General features: G+C 36.7%; 1 protein-coding gene across 3 annotated transcripts in view; it reads left to right on the forward strand.

The window, feature by feature from the left end:
• garz (Sec7 domain-containing protein garz) overlaps positions 1–17280 on the forward strand; it is a 229355-nt gene that overhangs the window by 79388 nt on the left and 132687 nt on the right. For all 3 annotated transcript variants that reach the window (XM_090378119.1, XM_090378118.1, XM_090378120.1), the window contains exons 11-12: positions 9329–9523; positions 13477–13627. In XM_090378119.1, coding sequence (XP_090234245.1) covers positions 9329–9523; positions 13477–13627 — 346 coding nt within the window. The remainder of the gene's footprint in view (positions 1–9328; positions 9524–13476; positions 13628–17280) is intronic.

The raw sequence follows: 17280 nt of genomic DNA on the forward strand, positions 1-17280 counted from the left end.
CATACAGTGGAAATACCCAATTGTTGGCCTATCGCTCGAGTACTCTTACTCGGATTGCCTTCCACGTAGGACATTCTCCTCATTGTCTGGCGTCCTCGTCGTTCGCTCTCGATTCATGGTACCTCTCGTGAAACAACCAGTCTCACGTGCGAAAATTGTATGATGAGGAGCACGCCTGTGCGTGAAACGTTCCTGGTACAAGCGCAGAGGGGCACGCCCGTTACAGTCCGCAGCTCCATACGCGAGGTGCATGTCGGCCAGTTCAACGTTTGAATACTCGTCCATCCTACTGCCTCGGGAACCGGTTCGCAAATGCTGACTTCCAGCAGGATCGCTGTTCACGCGACCTCCTGTTCAACGTCCTCTACCGAATGACGAAGGCATTTCGGACCCTGCAATGCTTTGTGATTCCAATTCATCTTTGTGCCCCCTACACCTGCAAGTTTGTCGCACTGGTAGTGAATCACCCTGTATATATCTAGAGTTTAAAACTAATTCTCTATTGTATATATAGTTTCTGAAAAATATCAATGCAAAGGTTCCTAAGAAAAGAAAGACACCTTTCTTTTATTTTATTTATATTTTAGTCCTACTAACCACTAATCTACTTCTGCTTGGTCACTAGGTGGCACCACTCCTGCCTCCCTGTGGCGGGGCCGGAAACCTGGGAGGAAAAGCTCTCACTCCCAGGGCTAAAAAGAGCAAACATGACCGAAACATTACAACTGTGGATCCCAAAGATCTGACTCCTCTGAGTTGGAAAAATGATTACAAAGAGACTATTGTAACTAAAAGGCAAAAAAAAAAAAGGATGTGACATTGCTTGATGTACCCAAATTTATTGTCTTTCATACGACAGAACAGCCATTAGGAAAACTGTCACCATTTGTGATCCAGAAATGTTTAGAAAGTGTGGCTGGAACACCAAAAAATGTTAAGCGACTAAGATCAGACAACATTCTAGTCATGACAGCTAATGCCAAACATGCAGTAAGACTGATTCAAATGAAAACATTTGGTGGGATCCCAATAAAGGTCTCTCCCCATAATATGCTAAATACATCGAAAGGAGTACAGTCAGTCCTCGTATAACACGTGTTTACACTACACGAATTCGATCATACACGATTTATAAATAGGGGAACGATATCTTATATAACACGAACCGAATTCGCTTATGCACGATTTGTCTTTGTGTTTACAAGAAATGGCAGTCGAACACGGAATCACCCCAACTGAACGCAACACGATAGGAATGAAGAGAAGATTCTGAAAATGTATTTATGTTTTTTTATATTGAAGGGGAAACAAATTTCACCATAATAACGTAAAAACCAACACAATTCCAGCTATCGGTATAATCGCAAATGCAATTAGATCGAATTTACTACCAGTTTATAACAGATTCCACTAGCAGAAACGCAACTGGAAATTGTTTTATGGTAGTAACCCCTAGAAATGTGCTTTAATAGTGTATCTCTGCCTTTACGGTGTTGTTTATTCAGTTGCTACACGTGTGCAGCTTTGTTTATGTGTATCAAGCGTGCCTCCTCGTTTTGTAATTGTGCTTTATTCCCTAAAAATGAGTAAAATACTTAAAAGGTGTGAATGTGAAAAGGAAGCGTCCTGGTGAAGACACTGCGGATTCAGAGAGAAAAAGAAAAGCAATGTCAATAAACAGAGGCGGACTGGGTCAAAATTTCTTACCCAGGAAAATATATAGTGGCCTCATACTATGGTTTATGGCCAAAATCACACCGGCCCACCGGGGTTTCCTTGGTAAGGCTTATGGCCAGTCCGCCTCTGTCGAAAGAGAAAAAATATGAAATTGTGAAATGCTTTGAGCGAAATGAAAGACCATGTGAAATTGCACGTGCTACAGACCTAAATGAGGCAACACCGAGAATTACAAAGAATGCAGAGAATAAAAACAACTTTCATAGCAGGAACAACTCAAAGTGTAATTAAAATCCATTAGATTAAGACACAAAGAATTGGAAGAGATGGAACGGCTGTCATCTGTTTGGATAGAAAATCAAACAAAAAACAAGTTTGCTTACGATAGAAGCAAAAGAATTAGCAATATTTTATTACGTAATAGTCATACTAAAATACATATTTTATTCATAAATAATACTTACGTATTTTTTATTATTTTATTTTTTATTATTTATTATATTATAATAAAATATAATATAATAATAAAAAATATTATAAAAAGAATAATATTATTTTTTATTACGTATTTTAATCGTTATAAAATACGTAAGGATTTTATTTATTGTGTTTTCTAAATGTTTTGGTTACCAATGTGTGTTCAATCTTGGGTGGTCGGCACCTAACCCTATTTTTCCCATAGGGCCTGTTGTTTATATTGCACGATTTTGCATTGCACGAGGGTTTCTAGGAACACAACTATCGTGCTATATGAGGACTGACTGTATTTTCTGAATGGGACCTTATCAACGTCTCTGAAGAAGAAATTAAAAATGAACTTGAAGATCAAGGTGTTAGCTGTGAGAAGCATTAAAATTACTAGAGATGGGACACTTACCCCAACCAGAAATATCATACTGACGTTTAGCACTCCTAAACCACCTACATCTGTGAAGGCTGGATGTCTAAATTGTAACATCAGACCATACATGCTCTATCATGCCATATAGTGAATTTGGTCTGGTCCTACAGTACTTTGCTTTGTCTGTAATAGAGCATGTTTCAATTTATGGAATGTTAAAGGTAGGTTGTACTCTTCATCATTTCTTGTGGAAAAATTCAATTTATGTCTTTTTATTCTTGCCTTGTATATTTGAAAAATGGGAGTATATGAGGTGGTCACTGATATTCTGGCAAAAGTTTTGCCCAGTGAATTGGCTATTTCTGATGGATCTGCAGTGACTTATCCATTCCAGTTTAGGATCAGGGTTGGAGTAATCTGGTATCTGCCATTTATTTTGTTAATTTTTATTCCAGACAGTTTTAGATGGTGTGGAACTTGTTAATGTAGATGCAAATTTTATCCAGGATGCTCTCTTACTGGCTCACCTAATATATCTGGCCCTTACCTGTGCCTTCTTGGACAATATGAGGTTCTCTAAAGTTGGATATCTTCAAAAAGTATTCCAAGTTTTGTTTCGGTCTTTTTTACCCATCTCACATTCTGCATTCCACCACGATTTTGGATGTGTTGGAAAGCTAGACGATGTTTTTGGGATATAGTGCTCAGCAGCTTGAATTATTTTATTTGTTACATATTGTACTGCTACATCTAACGGTTTTTGCTTGATAGTATCTACATTTGGTTTTGCAAATGATTTATAAAGTTTCCCAATATGCTTCATTTATTTTCCATCTGGGAGTTTTACATGACTTGCATGTGATTCCTAATGCCATGGTGATGATTATTGGATAGTGATTGCTGCTGAGAGGATCACTGCACTGACCAATCAAGTATTGGAAATAGTATTGGAGAACATAGAGACAGGTCTATAGCTGTAGTATTTCCTGATGGAAGATGTGTATATGTAAGTGTGCTGTCGTTCAACAAAGTCAAATCATTCTCGTCTATCAATTTTTCAATTTGTTTTCCTCTCCAATCTGTGGTTGTGTTACCCGACACTGGGCTATGCCCATTAGGGGTCGCCTAGTATACAGATGGAGGTAGGTAACTGCATTACTATGCCTTCTAAGTGCTGTTGTAATAAATCTTGGTTTGGTGGAACATAAATTGTTATTACTGTTATGAGTGATCTAGTGGCTATGTGCGTACTGCAACCTCTTCAAGGGCTGTGTTTAGTGGGAGAATCCGGGAAGGAATGTGAGAATTTACTAGTATTGCCACACCACCATGGGCTGTGCCCCCTGTTACTCTGTCCTTTTGATATGCTGTATAGTTCTTTAATAAGGTAGAGTCTTGAAGTCTGACGTAGATTTCTTGTAAGCAAGACAGTGGTGCATACTGTGCAATCAGATCATATATATCACCTATATTAGTGCACAGTCCTCTACAGTTCCACTGGATTATGGTTTTCGTTATTTGGTTTTGAAGAGGTTTTCAGACTGTTTCCTAGATACTGTTTTAAATCTTTCACACGTAGGTTTTTCCTTTTTGGGGAAATATGGTTTTCAAGTATCCATCTCTTCTTCTGCGAAAATCTCTAGTACTGATTCGTCTGCTTGGTTGGTCGCTTCTGTCTCCATTTGTTCAGTTGACTTCTGGCTTATGACATTACATTTTCCTCCGGGGCTTTCTTCTCTGAGGATTTTACATCGGGAGGTACAGAAACTGGTGTGTTGGTGAGTTTCTCTTGATGTTTTGGCTGGGATGTTGTAAGTAGTGCTTGTGCCCAGTCTGAGATGGACTTCTTTGGAGGAATTATAAAATCTGTTTGGGTTTCTATTGTATGCCAATTCATTATGATCTGTGCATAGGAAGGTCTGTTTAAGACAGTCAGGAGTACAGTTCTCTTAGATTCTTGGTATGTGACAAAATGTTCCACTTCATACCATTGAATCTGCTGTTCTCTTTTCCAGTATTCACAGTTCTTGGAATAGGCAGAATGGTCCCCTTGCAGTTTGGACATTTCGGTTTCTCGACTGAACAGTTCTGATTGCTGTGTTCCTGAGACCCACAGTTGGAACAGATGGCAACACCACAGCATGCCATATAGTGAATTTTGTCTGGTCCTACAGTACTTTGCTTTGTCTGTGATAGAGCAACTCGATGATCAATCCCAATCCCAATTATTGCCAAATGGCAATAATTCTTGCTTTCCCAAAACCGGGAAAAGCCTCTTTGGCCCATGCAACTACCATCCAATAGCTCTAACAAGTTGCCTGGGAAAAGTTATGGAGAAAATTATCAATGCTCATCTAACATGGTTTTTGAATAGAAATAACCTTCTTAATCCAGCACAGCATGGTTTCAGGAAAACTCGTTCAACACTAGATTTACTTATCAAATTAGAAAACAGTGTGCGGAATGCCTTTATCCGAAAAGATCACCACGTAATGATCTGTTTCAATATAGAAAAAGCTTATAATACGGCATGGTGTTATGGAATTATCCAAAACCTATATCACAGTGGATTACGTGGACATCTTCCTAAATATTTTCAAAATTTCCTACGCCACCGGTCATTTCAAGTTAGGTTGCAGAATGCTCTTTTAAAAGTTTTCGCCCAAGGAGAGGGCATGCCTCAAGGGTCCATGCTTAGCACTACCCTCTTTGCTATCAAAATAAACTCCATAACTGAACATATACCAAAACCTGTTGATACTGCTTTATATGTTGATGATTTCAGTATTTCCTATCACTCTCAGAATATGCGAAGTATAGAATGGCAGCTACAAGGAGCAATAAATAAAATAAATAAATGGGTGCAAACAAATGGCTTGCGGTTTTCCATGCAAAAAACTGCATGTATACACTTCTGTAAGAAACGAAACCTACACCCTGATCCTAAACTTAAACTGGATGGATATGTGATCCCAGTTGTACCAAACATAAGATTCTTGGGGCTTCTCTTGGATAAGAAACTGACATTCCTTGAACGTATTAAGCAACTGAGACATTCGTGCATCAAGAAGTTAAACGTACTCAAAGTTCTTTCCGCAACAACTTGGGGTGCAGATCAACATACACTACTTAAACTTTATCAAGCAATAGTACGTTCCAAGCTGGATTATGGAGCATATGTTTACAACTCCACAAGACCAAGTGCCCTGAGATGGTTAGATTCCATACACCACAGTGCGCTTCGTATAGCACTTGGAGCTTTTCGCACTTCACCTGTACAAAGCCTATATGCAGAAGCCCATTAACCTTCACTACAACTTAGATGACAAAACTAGGTGTTGTAAAACACACCTAGTTTTACAACAGGTCCAATATTCAGTATCAAAGCTGTTACAAAGTAACCACAAAATCAGATTTTGCTGGATCCCAGGCCACACAGGAATAACTGGAAAGGAAAGAGCAGACAAAGCGGCAAGAGAAGCTGCTACCTCTGACTGCGCTTTTCACTCAATACCATATACAGATTACAAGTCATTAATCCACTAAAGCAGTTCAAAAATGGCAACAACACTGGCAAGATCAAACTAACAACAAACTTAGTGTAATTAAACAAACACTTCAACCCTGGACTACTAGCAGCTGATTCAACAGACATGAAGAAGTGATCCTTGCTCGATTGTGAATCGAGCATACCCATATGACTCATTCTTACCTACTCAGAGGTGAAGACCATCCTCAATGCCAAAATTGCCAAGTTCTGCTCACTGTACATCACTTCATGGTGAACTGTCCAAGATTTAATAGAGAACGTATAAGAGCCTTTCAAACAATAATGAATGCACAAAACAACCTAATGCTTAAAACAATTTTAGATGACTAGCCAAATATTAATGATGTTCTCTTTTTCCTTAAGTTAATTGGATACTACCAGAACATAAAAACTAATAGTGTAACATTTATGAAAAAGCTACATAATTATAAAACAAAATCTTGGCTTCCTTCTAAACAACATCAAGAAAAATGAAAAATGCTGAAATATGAAACTCTCTAACCTAGACTAGGCACAGTATAGCCTAAGCTGCTTTGCTCCAGTAGCTCTCAAACAACAACAACAACAGCGTAGTGGCCTGTTATGGTCTCCAGCATTCTTTTGTGCATACTTGTATAGACATAAAACAATATAAAGATGAAAACTGGCCTTGGTATAAACACAGATTAGTGGTCTGCACAAAAAAAAAAAAAAAAACTCTTAGATTAAGTCTTTGCTGAGACGGTATCACTGCCATCAGCAACCATTTGCCATTCTATCATAGGAAACTAGATTTGAAGCATGTCTGTTTTTGCATATTCAGACAGCTGGCATGAATAACTACATTCAAATATCAAGAGCAAGTTAATGTTTTTGATGCTGACAAGATCAAGAATTTGTTCCATTAGTCAGACTTTCAATCAGCATCTCTGCAAGGAATTTCTTTAATTAGTATTGGAAAATGTGCCTTATGAAAATTTCTCGGACATGCATTCTAGTGACTTTTAGCATTTGTAGAGGCATATGATGCAAGAAAGCAAGCTTATACATCATCAGCCAAATAAAAAAAAAAAAAAACTTCCCATTTCACCTATCCATTCACTCTAAACATTTGTCCAGTTCTTCCTTGAATTTATTAAAGCTATCAACTTCTACAATAACAATTGTTCCAGCAGTCAACTACCCACTGGGTAAAGCCAAATTTCTGCACATCTGTTCTCCAGCTGTCTTTCCTCAATTTGAATTTATGCCCCTTAGATTCATAATCTGAGCAAGAGGAAGAATCCCATCGGCACTGAGCCTGCTCAAACCATTCAAGGCCTTATACACCTCAATCAGATCACCTCACAGGTGGCTAGTCTCCAGATGATGCAATTCGCAGAACTTAAGTCTTTCTTGGTAAGAGAACCCCTTTATTCCCGTCACCAATCTTGTTGCCCTCCTCTGTACTCATTCTAGCAACTCTGCCTTCTTATCCCTACTTGCAAAATTCCTGTATGTCATTGACAAGGCCCCATGACCTGCTCTGGCAGCCTGTCTGTCCTCTCAGAAAACTTCATATTTGTTGACTACTTATGCCAATCTGAATGTGGGACTATTTCATGCTGAAAGTAACAGCCATGGTCTTTTGTGATCACCATCTGTGATCTTTTTACTTCTTGTTTGCAAAATTAAACTTTAATACTGAAAAGGTTCACAACGCTTCATAGAAATGAACCAAAAAAGTGGGTTTGTTTCATAGAAATTAACCCAAAGCATTTATTTTGTAATCTCCTTAAGTGCTTTGGAAATGCTTCATTCTGTGATAGAATTATTGGAATTGCTATCTCAAGAGGATTGTGTTGGGGTGATCACATAGAATACCAAGTGAGTGATTTTTTTTCTTTTTAAATACAACCCAGAACTTTTTAATGCAATGAGTGCAGGTGTGTGTGTACTTATATTTACTCAGTGATCACTGAATTACGACCACCAATTAGTAATGGACTATGCCATAGCTGACAGTATAAAATACTAAACAGCTTTGTACACCAGAGCAGTGGTAATTTGCATCTAGTCGAGATGCAAGAACAATATCTCAAATGACAATTCACTGCCATGCTAATTTATCAAAGTGATAAATTAGCAGTTATGGAACATAGTAAAGATATTACAGAGTGTCAAAAGTGTGTGATTGTGGTACATTGTGCATCGGGTGCTTCTGCACTGAAAATGTCATGTCTTGTCAGTTGCTCACAGCCGACTGTGGTTAAGGTGTATGAAGAACAATGTCGAATGGAGTCAAACTACCTCCCACCGACAGAACTGTAAAGGATTACACAAGGTGGATGTTTGTAGTGAGTGAAGGATGCAGCACATTGTACAGTCCCAATCGTAGATCACTGTGCAACAGGTGACATTGCAATACAATACAATATGGGGAATGCAAGAACAATATCTCAAATGACAATTCACTGCCATGCTATATAGCAGAAGACCCAAGAGATACCCTTTCCTCACTGCTGATCATCGTCAACAGTGAATGACGTGTCAACAACATGCTGGTTGGACAGTGGAGGGCTATAAATGTGTATGCTGGTTGGATGAGTCCAAATACCTGGTGTAACATGCTGATGGATGTCTTCATGTGCGGTGCAATCAATATGAGCCCATGAACCCATCATGCATAGCCCACTATCCAGCAGGTGGCAGTGGTTGTTTAATATGGAGCATGTTTTGCTGGCAAGAACTAGGACCTGTGGCGTGTATGGACCAACATTGCACTGGTGAGGTCTACCGGAAACTCTTAGGAGGCCATGTGCACCCTGTTATGTTGCCTTTTTTCCCAGACAGAAATTGGATCTTTCAAGATGTGCCATGTCATCAGGGCCTCACTGTGCACAAGTGGTTTCAGGAACACGGTGAAGATATCACTCATCTTGGTTGGCCTCCAAATTCGTCTGATGTCAGTCCATTTGAACACCTGTGGAACTTTTTGGAATGCAAAGTGAGGCAATATGGAAATGCAGCCATCATTTGTTCTGACACTGTGGAAAGCCTTGCAGGCAGCATGGTTGTAGATCCCTATGGATGTCTTCAGACATCTAGTGGAGTCAATGCTTAAGCAAATAGTAGCTATAATCCACGTGAACAGTGGCCCAACGTAGTATTAGGTAGATGGTCATAATTCAGTGTTCACCCAGTTTATATATAATTATATATTTTATTTTAGTTAGCATTTTATATGAAATATATATATGTACACATATCCTTTTCTTTTTTTATCCCTTTACCATCATCAGATGTATCTTACACGTCTAATGGAAATTATAATATCAGAATCTCCTAAGATCTCATATGAACAGCGTGAAATAGCTCTAGATTCAATAGCTCAGCTCTGGCGCATTCCCAGCCTTGTTACTGAACTCTATCTGAATTATGACTGTGATCTGTACTGCTCCAATTTGTTTGAAGACCTTACAAAATTATTGTCTAAGGTGAGTAGTTAAATAAAATTTATTCTTACACCATTTATGGGTATTGAGCACATTAGTCATTTAGTTGTCCATTATATGGTTATCTTAAACTGCATCTCCATTGAAGAAACTTAGAGCAGCTTTTGTGTTGCACAATGTTGCACCATGTTGATATTTGTTTTCTGTATTTAAAACCAGATGCAAAATTAGGTCTACACTGAAATAACAGTTTATAGTTTGTGGCAATGTGTGGGACAAAGATGTGTTAATGGTGGCGGTTGCTTGTGTAGTAATTTGTGAGACTACATCATGAAAATGAAAGCACAAGTGTTGGGTTCGCTCAAGTCTGCAAAAAAGAAATGCATATGGTGGAAATGAATTTCTAAGGGATTTGAGAAATGATGTGACCTCTTATTGGGAGAACTTCATACAGATGGGTGCTTCAAAAACTTCATGCATATGTCTAGCTCTGACATGGAGTTATTACTTGGGAAAATTGAACCGATAATATGAAAAGCAGATACAAACTTCAGGGAAACTATATCACCCCAAGAACAATCAGCTGTAACATTACAATTTTTGGCAACTGGCAGTTCATACCACAGCTTGATATATTTATTCAGGATTTCAGAACAGGCTATTTCTATGATAGTACCAGAAGTATGTGCAGCACTAATAAAAGTGTTTGAAGAAAAAGTAAAGGTAAGTAGATAATAAACTTTTTACTGGTTCATAATTTTCAGATCAACTTACATCATTTGTAATACTTGTGAAACTATATCTGAAGAATTCCCAACAAACAAAAAAGAGTCTAGTACGGTGTTTCCCAAACTTTTTTGTTTGCAGATCCCTTTTGGCTTCGAAAAATAACCACAGATCCTCACATTCTAGCTCACTTAAATATGGGGTGTCTGGACGATAGGTATCCAAAATTAAAAATTTATATATCTCAGAACTGATTTATTATATGTTTACAATCTATAGCTACTAGTGTGAAGAATGGTGTTGTTTTTTCGTCTCACAAAGTCCTTTAAAGTTGGGAGTGATTGTAGACAATTGAATTCTCATGTCAGGTGTGACATCCAGTCTGTAACAATATTTAGATTTGGTTTAAAAAATTCAAAGTAAAATTCGAAGTAGCAATTACAGAAATTATCCACAGATCCCCTGGGAACCACTGGTCTAGTATATATGTTCCTGTTGGTGATGGAAGAGGTGTGGAAGTGTAAGATGATCCTGAAGGTGAAGTAGATTGACAATATTGCATTTGAGAAACTAATGGATTGTGTGAATATGTTGGCCTTGCATAACTGGCCATGCATTGTTGTGTTTTCCTCATACTTGCTTCATATAGAATATTCAATAATAAATGTTCTACAGTATTCTAAGCACAGGCAGTATCCAAATTTCTAATTTTGCAGGCTATATGCCCCCAAATATGTCATAGTTGCCCTACTGTCATTTGTTACTGTGTATTTCCTTCATCAACTGTAAGCCTTTCTTTTCTGAAATCATCATCATCAGTTTGTCATTTGAGTGCATTTTTAAAACATTTGCCTTAGGGAGATTTAAAAAATTTGTTAGTATTTGTGGTTCCTACTATTTCTGCAGCAGCAGTTGATGTCTCTTGGTAAATTTTCAAGAGACAGTTCTGTGTCATTTTCTTCATTATGAGATTTCACTAGCTGTTTTCATCATCTGAATCATTTAATAAGCTTTGCAATGCTGTGTCCTCAATATCACTTCTAGAAATTACTATGGTCCTTCTGAAAGGTAAAAAGTAAAATAATTATATGCTACTAATAGAGAATTTTCTTTAATTTCAGATTCCGAGAACTGCTGAAGGATGGGAAGTTGTTGCAAATGGTTTTAACGTGCTTTGAAACTTTTCAATATGTGTAGGTGTGGCAGCAACTTTTTTCAATTATAAAAATTTTTTCAGCATTGTTTTCTTCAGTGTGATAGATGCAAAGCACAAATTTTTATATTTTAATGTTGTCTGTCAAGGGCAGGTATCAGATGGATGAGGTTTTTGACAACACATCGTTCAAGAAATTACTAATGCACTGAAAACTGAACCTACCTGAAGATAGTCCTCTGTCTGAACATAACCAACAAGTACCTCATGTATTTTTAGGTGACAATTGCTTATGTAATCTATTGAAACCCTATCCAGGCACACAAGAAAAGGGATCTCCTAAAAGAGTATTTAACTATCATCTTAGCAGAGCAAGAAGAATATTAGAAAATTTCTTTAGAATTTTATCTGTAAAATTCAGGATATTCAGGAAACCATTACTTTTGGAACCAGAGACAGCTGAAAAAGTTATTACAGCCTGCATCTACCTGCACAACTTTCTTAGGGACAGTGCAGCCTCCAAGAAATCCTGTAATTCCCTAGGTACATATGACTTGGAGGGTAAAGATACAGGAGGAGTTATAAATGGATCATGGCAAATAGATGTTACACAGGGAAAATCAAGTTTCAGTTCTTTTAAGCAAGTGGCCTGAAACTCATCCATTCTAGCAAAAGTCATCAAACAAGAATTCACTGGGGTTTTTTTTTTTTTTTGGTTTTTTTTTACACCAACAGGAACAGTTCCTTGGCAAAAAAATTACTAATTATTTCTTATCATTTACTTTACCCACAATCAGTTATTAATTTATTGCTTACAAAAAGCTATATTATTTTAACTTACCTGTAATAACATATGTAACAATATTTAAAAAATCTGTATTGTTATAACTTACTGTAATACCATCCTCAGCTCCTTCTTCCTTGCACAGATGAACTTTGTTTTTTTTTATTACAAAAAAAAATAAAGAATTATACAGGAACCACTTGGAAATGAAATGGGCACCAACTCCAAATTTTTTCATATTACAGTATTTCTTGTGTTCTCTGTAAAACTAAGCCACCAAGTTTCTCATTTTTATTTTTGCTTCTTCTTTATGCAGACATCCTGTAGCTGTATATATGGCACTCCAGCCATCATTTTTTTCCCCTTTCCTGCACTTATATATATTTCTTTGGGATTCCAGAGACATGGATGTTGTTTGTAATTATCAATTAAATTAGTGCAATTCTTCGAAGTCGATTTAAATGCCATGTTGATCAACTAATTACTTATTGCAACTAACAACTACATGCACAACCTTAACATCTGTGCTGATGCAAAACGCAAGTCTCAACTGGTAAAAAACTGCTCACATAGAAGAAACATTTGTTTATTGACTGAATGTTTGATATTTTCTTTTGATCTTTAACACTAAACAGAAACTTTCAACAAGTACCCACTTTTGTTTATTGTGACATCAGCATAATACAACGCAGAGCAACTTATAGCAACAAATGCAAACTTTTAATTTGCATTTTAATTTTATAAATTGCTCTGTTTCTTCAGTGGAGACGCAGCTTTATAAGTTGTAAAGACTACACCTAAGGCAGTGGTTCTCCAAACTTTAAGTTGCAGTTTAAAAAGTCACATTTGTCACAAAATAAAATTATATTGCAAATGAAATTTTGTTAATCTTTATAATAGAAGAAAGGGGTGGTTGGAAGAGTTCACAGGACGCAAAAGTTATAGAACCACTAGACTAGTGTTCTGTACATGTTTATACATCTATTAAAGAATACATATATTCGTATCCTGTAATTTTTTTTTTGCTTTGCAATAACATGATACCTAAATATATATGTGTGTGTTTCTTCTCTCTCTCTCTCTCTCTCTGTCTCTCTCTACATGCCACTCTCCATGTTTCATTAGAGTTGGATTTAATAAAAAGATAAATTTTCCTAATGTATATACATTTTTTTTATTTCTTGTTCAATAATGAAGAGCATAAAAGTAAGTCTATACACACGGACGTATTGATTATGTCACACATTGTCCATGCATAATTCATTTTTTTTAAAGATCATATTATTAACTTTAAGGTTGACTTTAGTAATATAATGTTATAATGTGTTTCAGAATGCATTTCCAGTATCAGGGCTTTATTCAACACATTTACTGTCACTGGATGCACTCTTAGCTGTAATTGACAGTATTGAGACACACTGTCATTACCGAATTCTTAGTGAAAGTCAGTTAGCAAAAGAAGGGGAACTGCTGCATAGCAGAGGTAAAAATATTTTTCCCTTTTAAATATATAACATTATTATTATTATTAGTAGTAGTAGTAGTATTAGCATATAATTATATTATTTTTAATTAATAATTTGATATTAATATAAATTACACTGGTGTTAAGAAGCAAATGCAAAAACATAAATACATATTTAAATAAAAATAAAAACAGAACCTGATTCCTAGAGTGCCTATAATTAGCTGTGAAGGATGCTTGGAATGCTCTAGGCAGGAGAGTTGCCATTGGACATTAGCCATTGTGCAAGAATGGGAATTGATACCTTCAGCACTAATTTAAGTTCGAGTTTCATACCTCTGTTACTAGTCAGAGATACAAACCTATTCAAGGATGGGTTTCTTTGGATTATTGAAGTACCATTTTTGTCACTTAAGTAATACATGTATTGCTTGTGAACTTGTTTGCATGAGTGTCTAGTCTTTGTGCATTATTAAGACACATAGTAATAGAGGCATGTGATGCAAGAAAGCAAGCATATGAGCTTATGTAGCATTAGCCAAAAAAATTAAAAAATAATAATTCACACAACCAATCCCTCTAAATGTTTGTCCAGTTCCTCCTTGAATTTATTTAATCTATCAACTTCCCCAATGACAGATGGAAGTTTGTTCCACCAATTAGCCACCCACTAGCTAAAGGCAAATTTCTGCACATCTATTCTACAACTGTCTTTCCTCAATTTGAATTTGTCCTGTTAGGTTCTTAATCTGAGCAAGTGGAAGAATCCCATCAGAATTCAGTGTGCCTAACCCATTCAAGGCCTTATAAACCTCAATCAGATCACCTCGCAGATGCCTAGTCTCCAGCTGCTGCAATTTGCAGAACTTAAGGCTTTCTTGGTAAGACCACCCTTTCATTCCCCTCACCAATCTTGTTGCCCTCCTCTGTACTCTGTCAAACAACTCTACATCCTTCCTAAAATGAGGCCTCCAGACCTGTATACAGTACTCAAGGTGTGGCCTGACCATCGCCTTATACAAGGGGATAATCACTTCCTTATCCCTGCTAGAAAAATTCCTGTATATCATTGACAAGACACCATGAGCTACTCTTGCAGACTGTCTGCACTGCTCAGAAAACTTCATATCTGCTTGCACAATTAACCCAGGTCCTTTTCATTCTCTACCACTGTCAGTGTAGTACCACACAGTTGGTAAGTTTCTCTGGGGTTACTTCTACCCATATGCAGTACTTTGCATTTGTCAAGGTTAAACTTCAGTTTCCACTTCTTAGCCCATCTGCCCAAATTATCTAGTTCCTGTAATGGCAGTAGCACACTGCCATTACTGTCATTAACAACCCTGCCAACCTTTGTATCATCTTCAAACTTTGACACTAAGCATGATATACCTTCATCAATATCATTGATAAATATACAAAACAACAGTGGACCCAACACCGAGCCCTGTGGGACTCCACTAATAACATTAGGCCACGAAGAGCAGCACCCATTGATTACCACCCTCTGTCTTCTCCCACTTAACCATCCTTTTATCCATTGTAGCAACTTACCCTTAATACCATTCTGCTCCAATTTGTACAATAGTCTTCCGTGTGCAACAGTGTCAAAAGCTTTCCTGAAATCCAAATATATGATGTCAAAATTATTTTTTGCATCCAGTTCCTTTGTAACCACAACATAAATAGTAATATAATTAATCATAAATAGTTCCTTTGTAACCACAGCATGGTCCAGTACCTTATTAAATATTGTATCAGTAAAAGGTTCTTTGAGACATGCGAATGTACAGTTACTTTGACAATATAGTGTATTTATTATATATAGTGTTTATACTTTTAACCATTTACAGATCTTATTATTATTATTATTATATTTCTTATCAGCAGAATATAATTTTGTTCCTTTTTACCCTTGCAACAAAGAATAATTACCAACTGTCACTATCCTTTTTGTAACTGTTTGAATTATTAAATCAAAGTGTTGGTATAATTCAAACTACTCTAACACAGCAGCAGTAATTGAAAATCTCTTGAGTTTGAATTAATGAAGTTTTTCTGTAATTTATTTTTTATGTACATTAATTAACAAGATATTCTGGTTATGGACTATGTTTATATTTGAGGAAGAGGCCACAGACTACAAAAAATATTAAACTATACATGAAAATATATTAAAAACTACTTCTTAAATACAATGATATATGCTTATACTTAAACATATTTATTATATGTTAGGTTTTTATGGACCTACTTGTATCTCCTGTCACTGTTAATGGGATTGTTGCTACTGCAAAAAGCTCTGTGTTATTGTCTAGTCTGCAGATCACTGTCATAAGTTACGTGAGGCGCCTCTGTACGCACTGTTGCTCCTTCCAGGTGGGAAGGAGCAGCAGTGCGTAGCACACCCTTCTTGATTAGACCGGGGTTCGGGCCCATCACCACCAAATACGGTGGCTGCAGAAAGGTCAGGGAATTACCACCGCATATCCCGGAGCAATATGGCCTTAGTTGCTAATGCTCCTAAATAACTAACAAACAAAACAAACAACAGTAAGTTACGTGGCACAAATGTTGTAGACCCAGGTTGGGAAACACTGGTCTAAAGAACATACTGATTTATTTTATTTTCATTCACAAGTTGCATCTTCATAACCATGCCATAAGAATATTGATACTAACTTTTTTTTATCTTGTACACGTACTTCAAACGTATTTAAATTTAAACACATATATTTGGTCCCTTGAATTTCAAATTAATGAGGTATTCCTCTAGTTGAAATCATTGATCAAATGCTAATCCTAATGCATTTTTCTGAATGAGCAAACATTTTGAACTCATTAAAACATGGACTTATTGTAACAAATCTGCTTTTGTTATTGTCCCATATCTGCTTTTCGTGTATGTGTGAGCATTATTTTGTTTGAGCATGATCTTTCAAGAATGTGGATAATGTTGAGGATGTGGTGCAAAACTATTTTGCCATCCCTCACTTTCTTTTATTCTAAAGAGTTATTTCTACATGTGAAAGTCAAATGCATTTTTTCTTTCATATTCCTTCCTCCATATTTTTTTGCACCAACCGTTCATGGTTTATGTTGTCTACATATAATTTTTCCTTCATTGTAAACAAATACTTTGTGCATAGGTGGACTTTGAAAATACACAGGTTGATCATTTAATTTGCAGAATTAACCTACCTTAATTTTAATCTTTCTTGCTAAGGTCTGCCAGTGTTCTCTCCTTCAAATGACATATGTACACTTCCACTATCAATAAACCCACCACAGAAGCATTCCTGGAGGCCATTTCTTGATAAGTCTTTGAGATGGTCATTGCGGCCAAAGATTCTTGACCTTTGATGTGCCGGTGCCATTTTAAAATGGAAGTGTTCTTGAAGTTCTGTTGCATTTCTTTCAGTCTCTGTTGCACTCATCCCAATCCCACACAATAGCAAATAACAAAATGGCGTCTTCAAATCTTCCATTATGTAGCTCACAAAATGGTTCACACTAACAGCACATAACTTGGGCACTTTGCAGCCACAAACATGTCAGAACTTGCATTTGTTTTAGGGTATCCTTGGATATACTAACACAATTGCAAGTTATGTTAATTTGTTGGATATACACTCTCCTTCTATCTGATAGAAGTTCACCGAATTTTGAAT

Source organism: Mastigoproctus giganteus, chromosome 7 (assembly GCF_048544385.1).
Source record: "Mastigoproctus giganteus isolate SK-2022 chromosome 7, ASM4854438v1, whole genome shotgun sequence".
NCBI lineage: Eukaryota > Metazoa > Arthropoda > Arachnida > Uropygi > Thelyphonidae > Mastigoproctus > Mastigoproctus giganteus.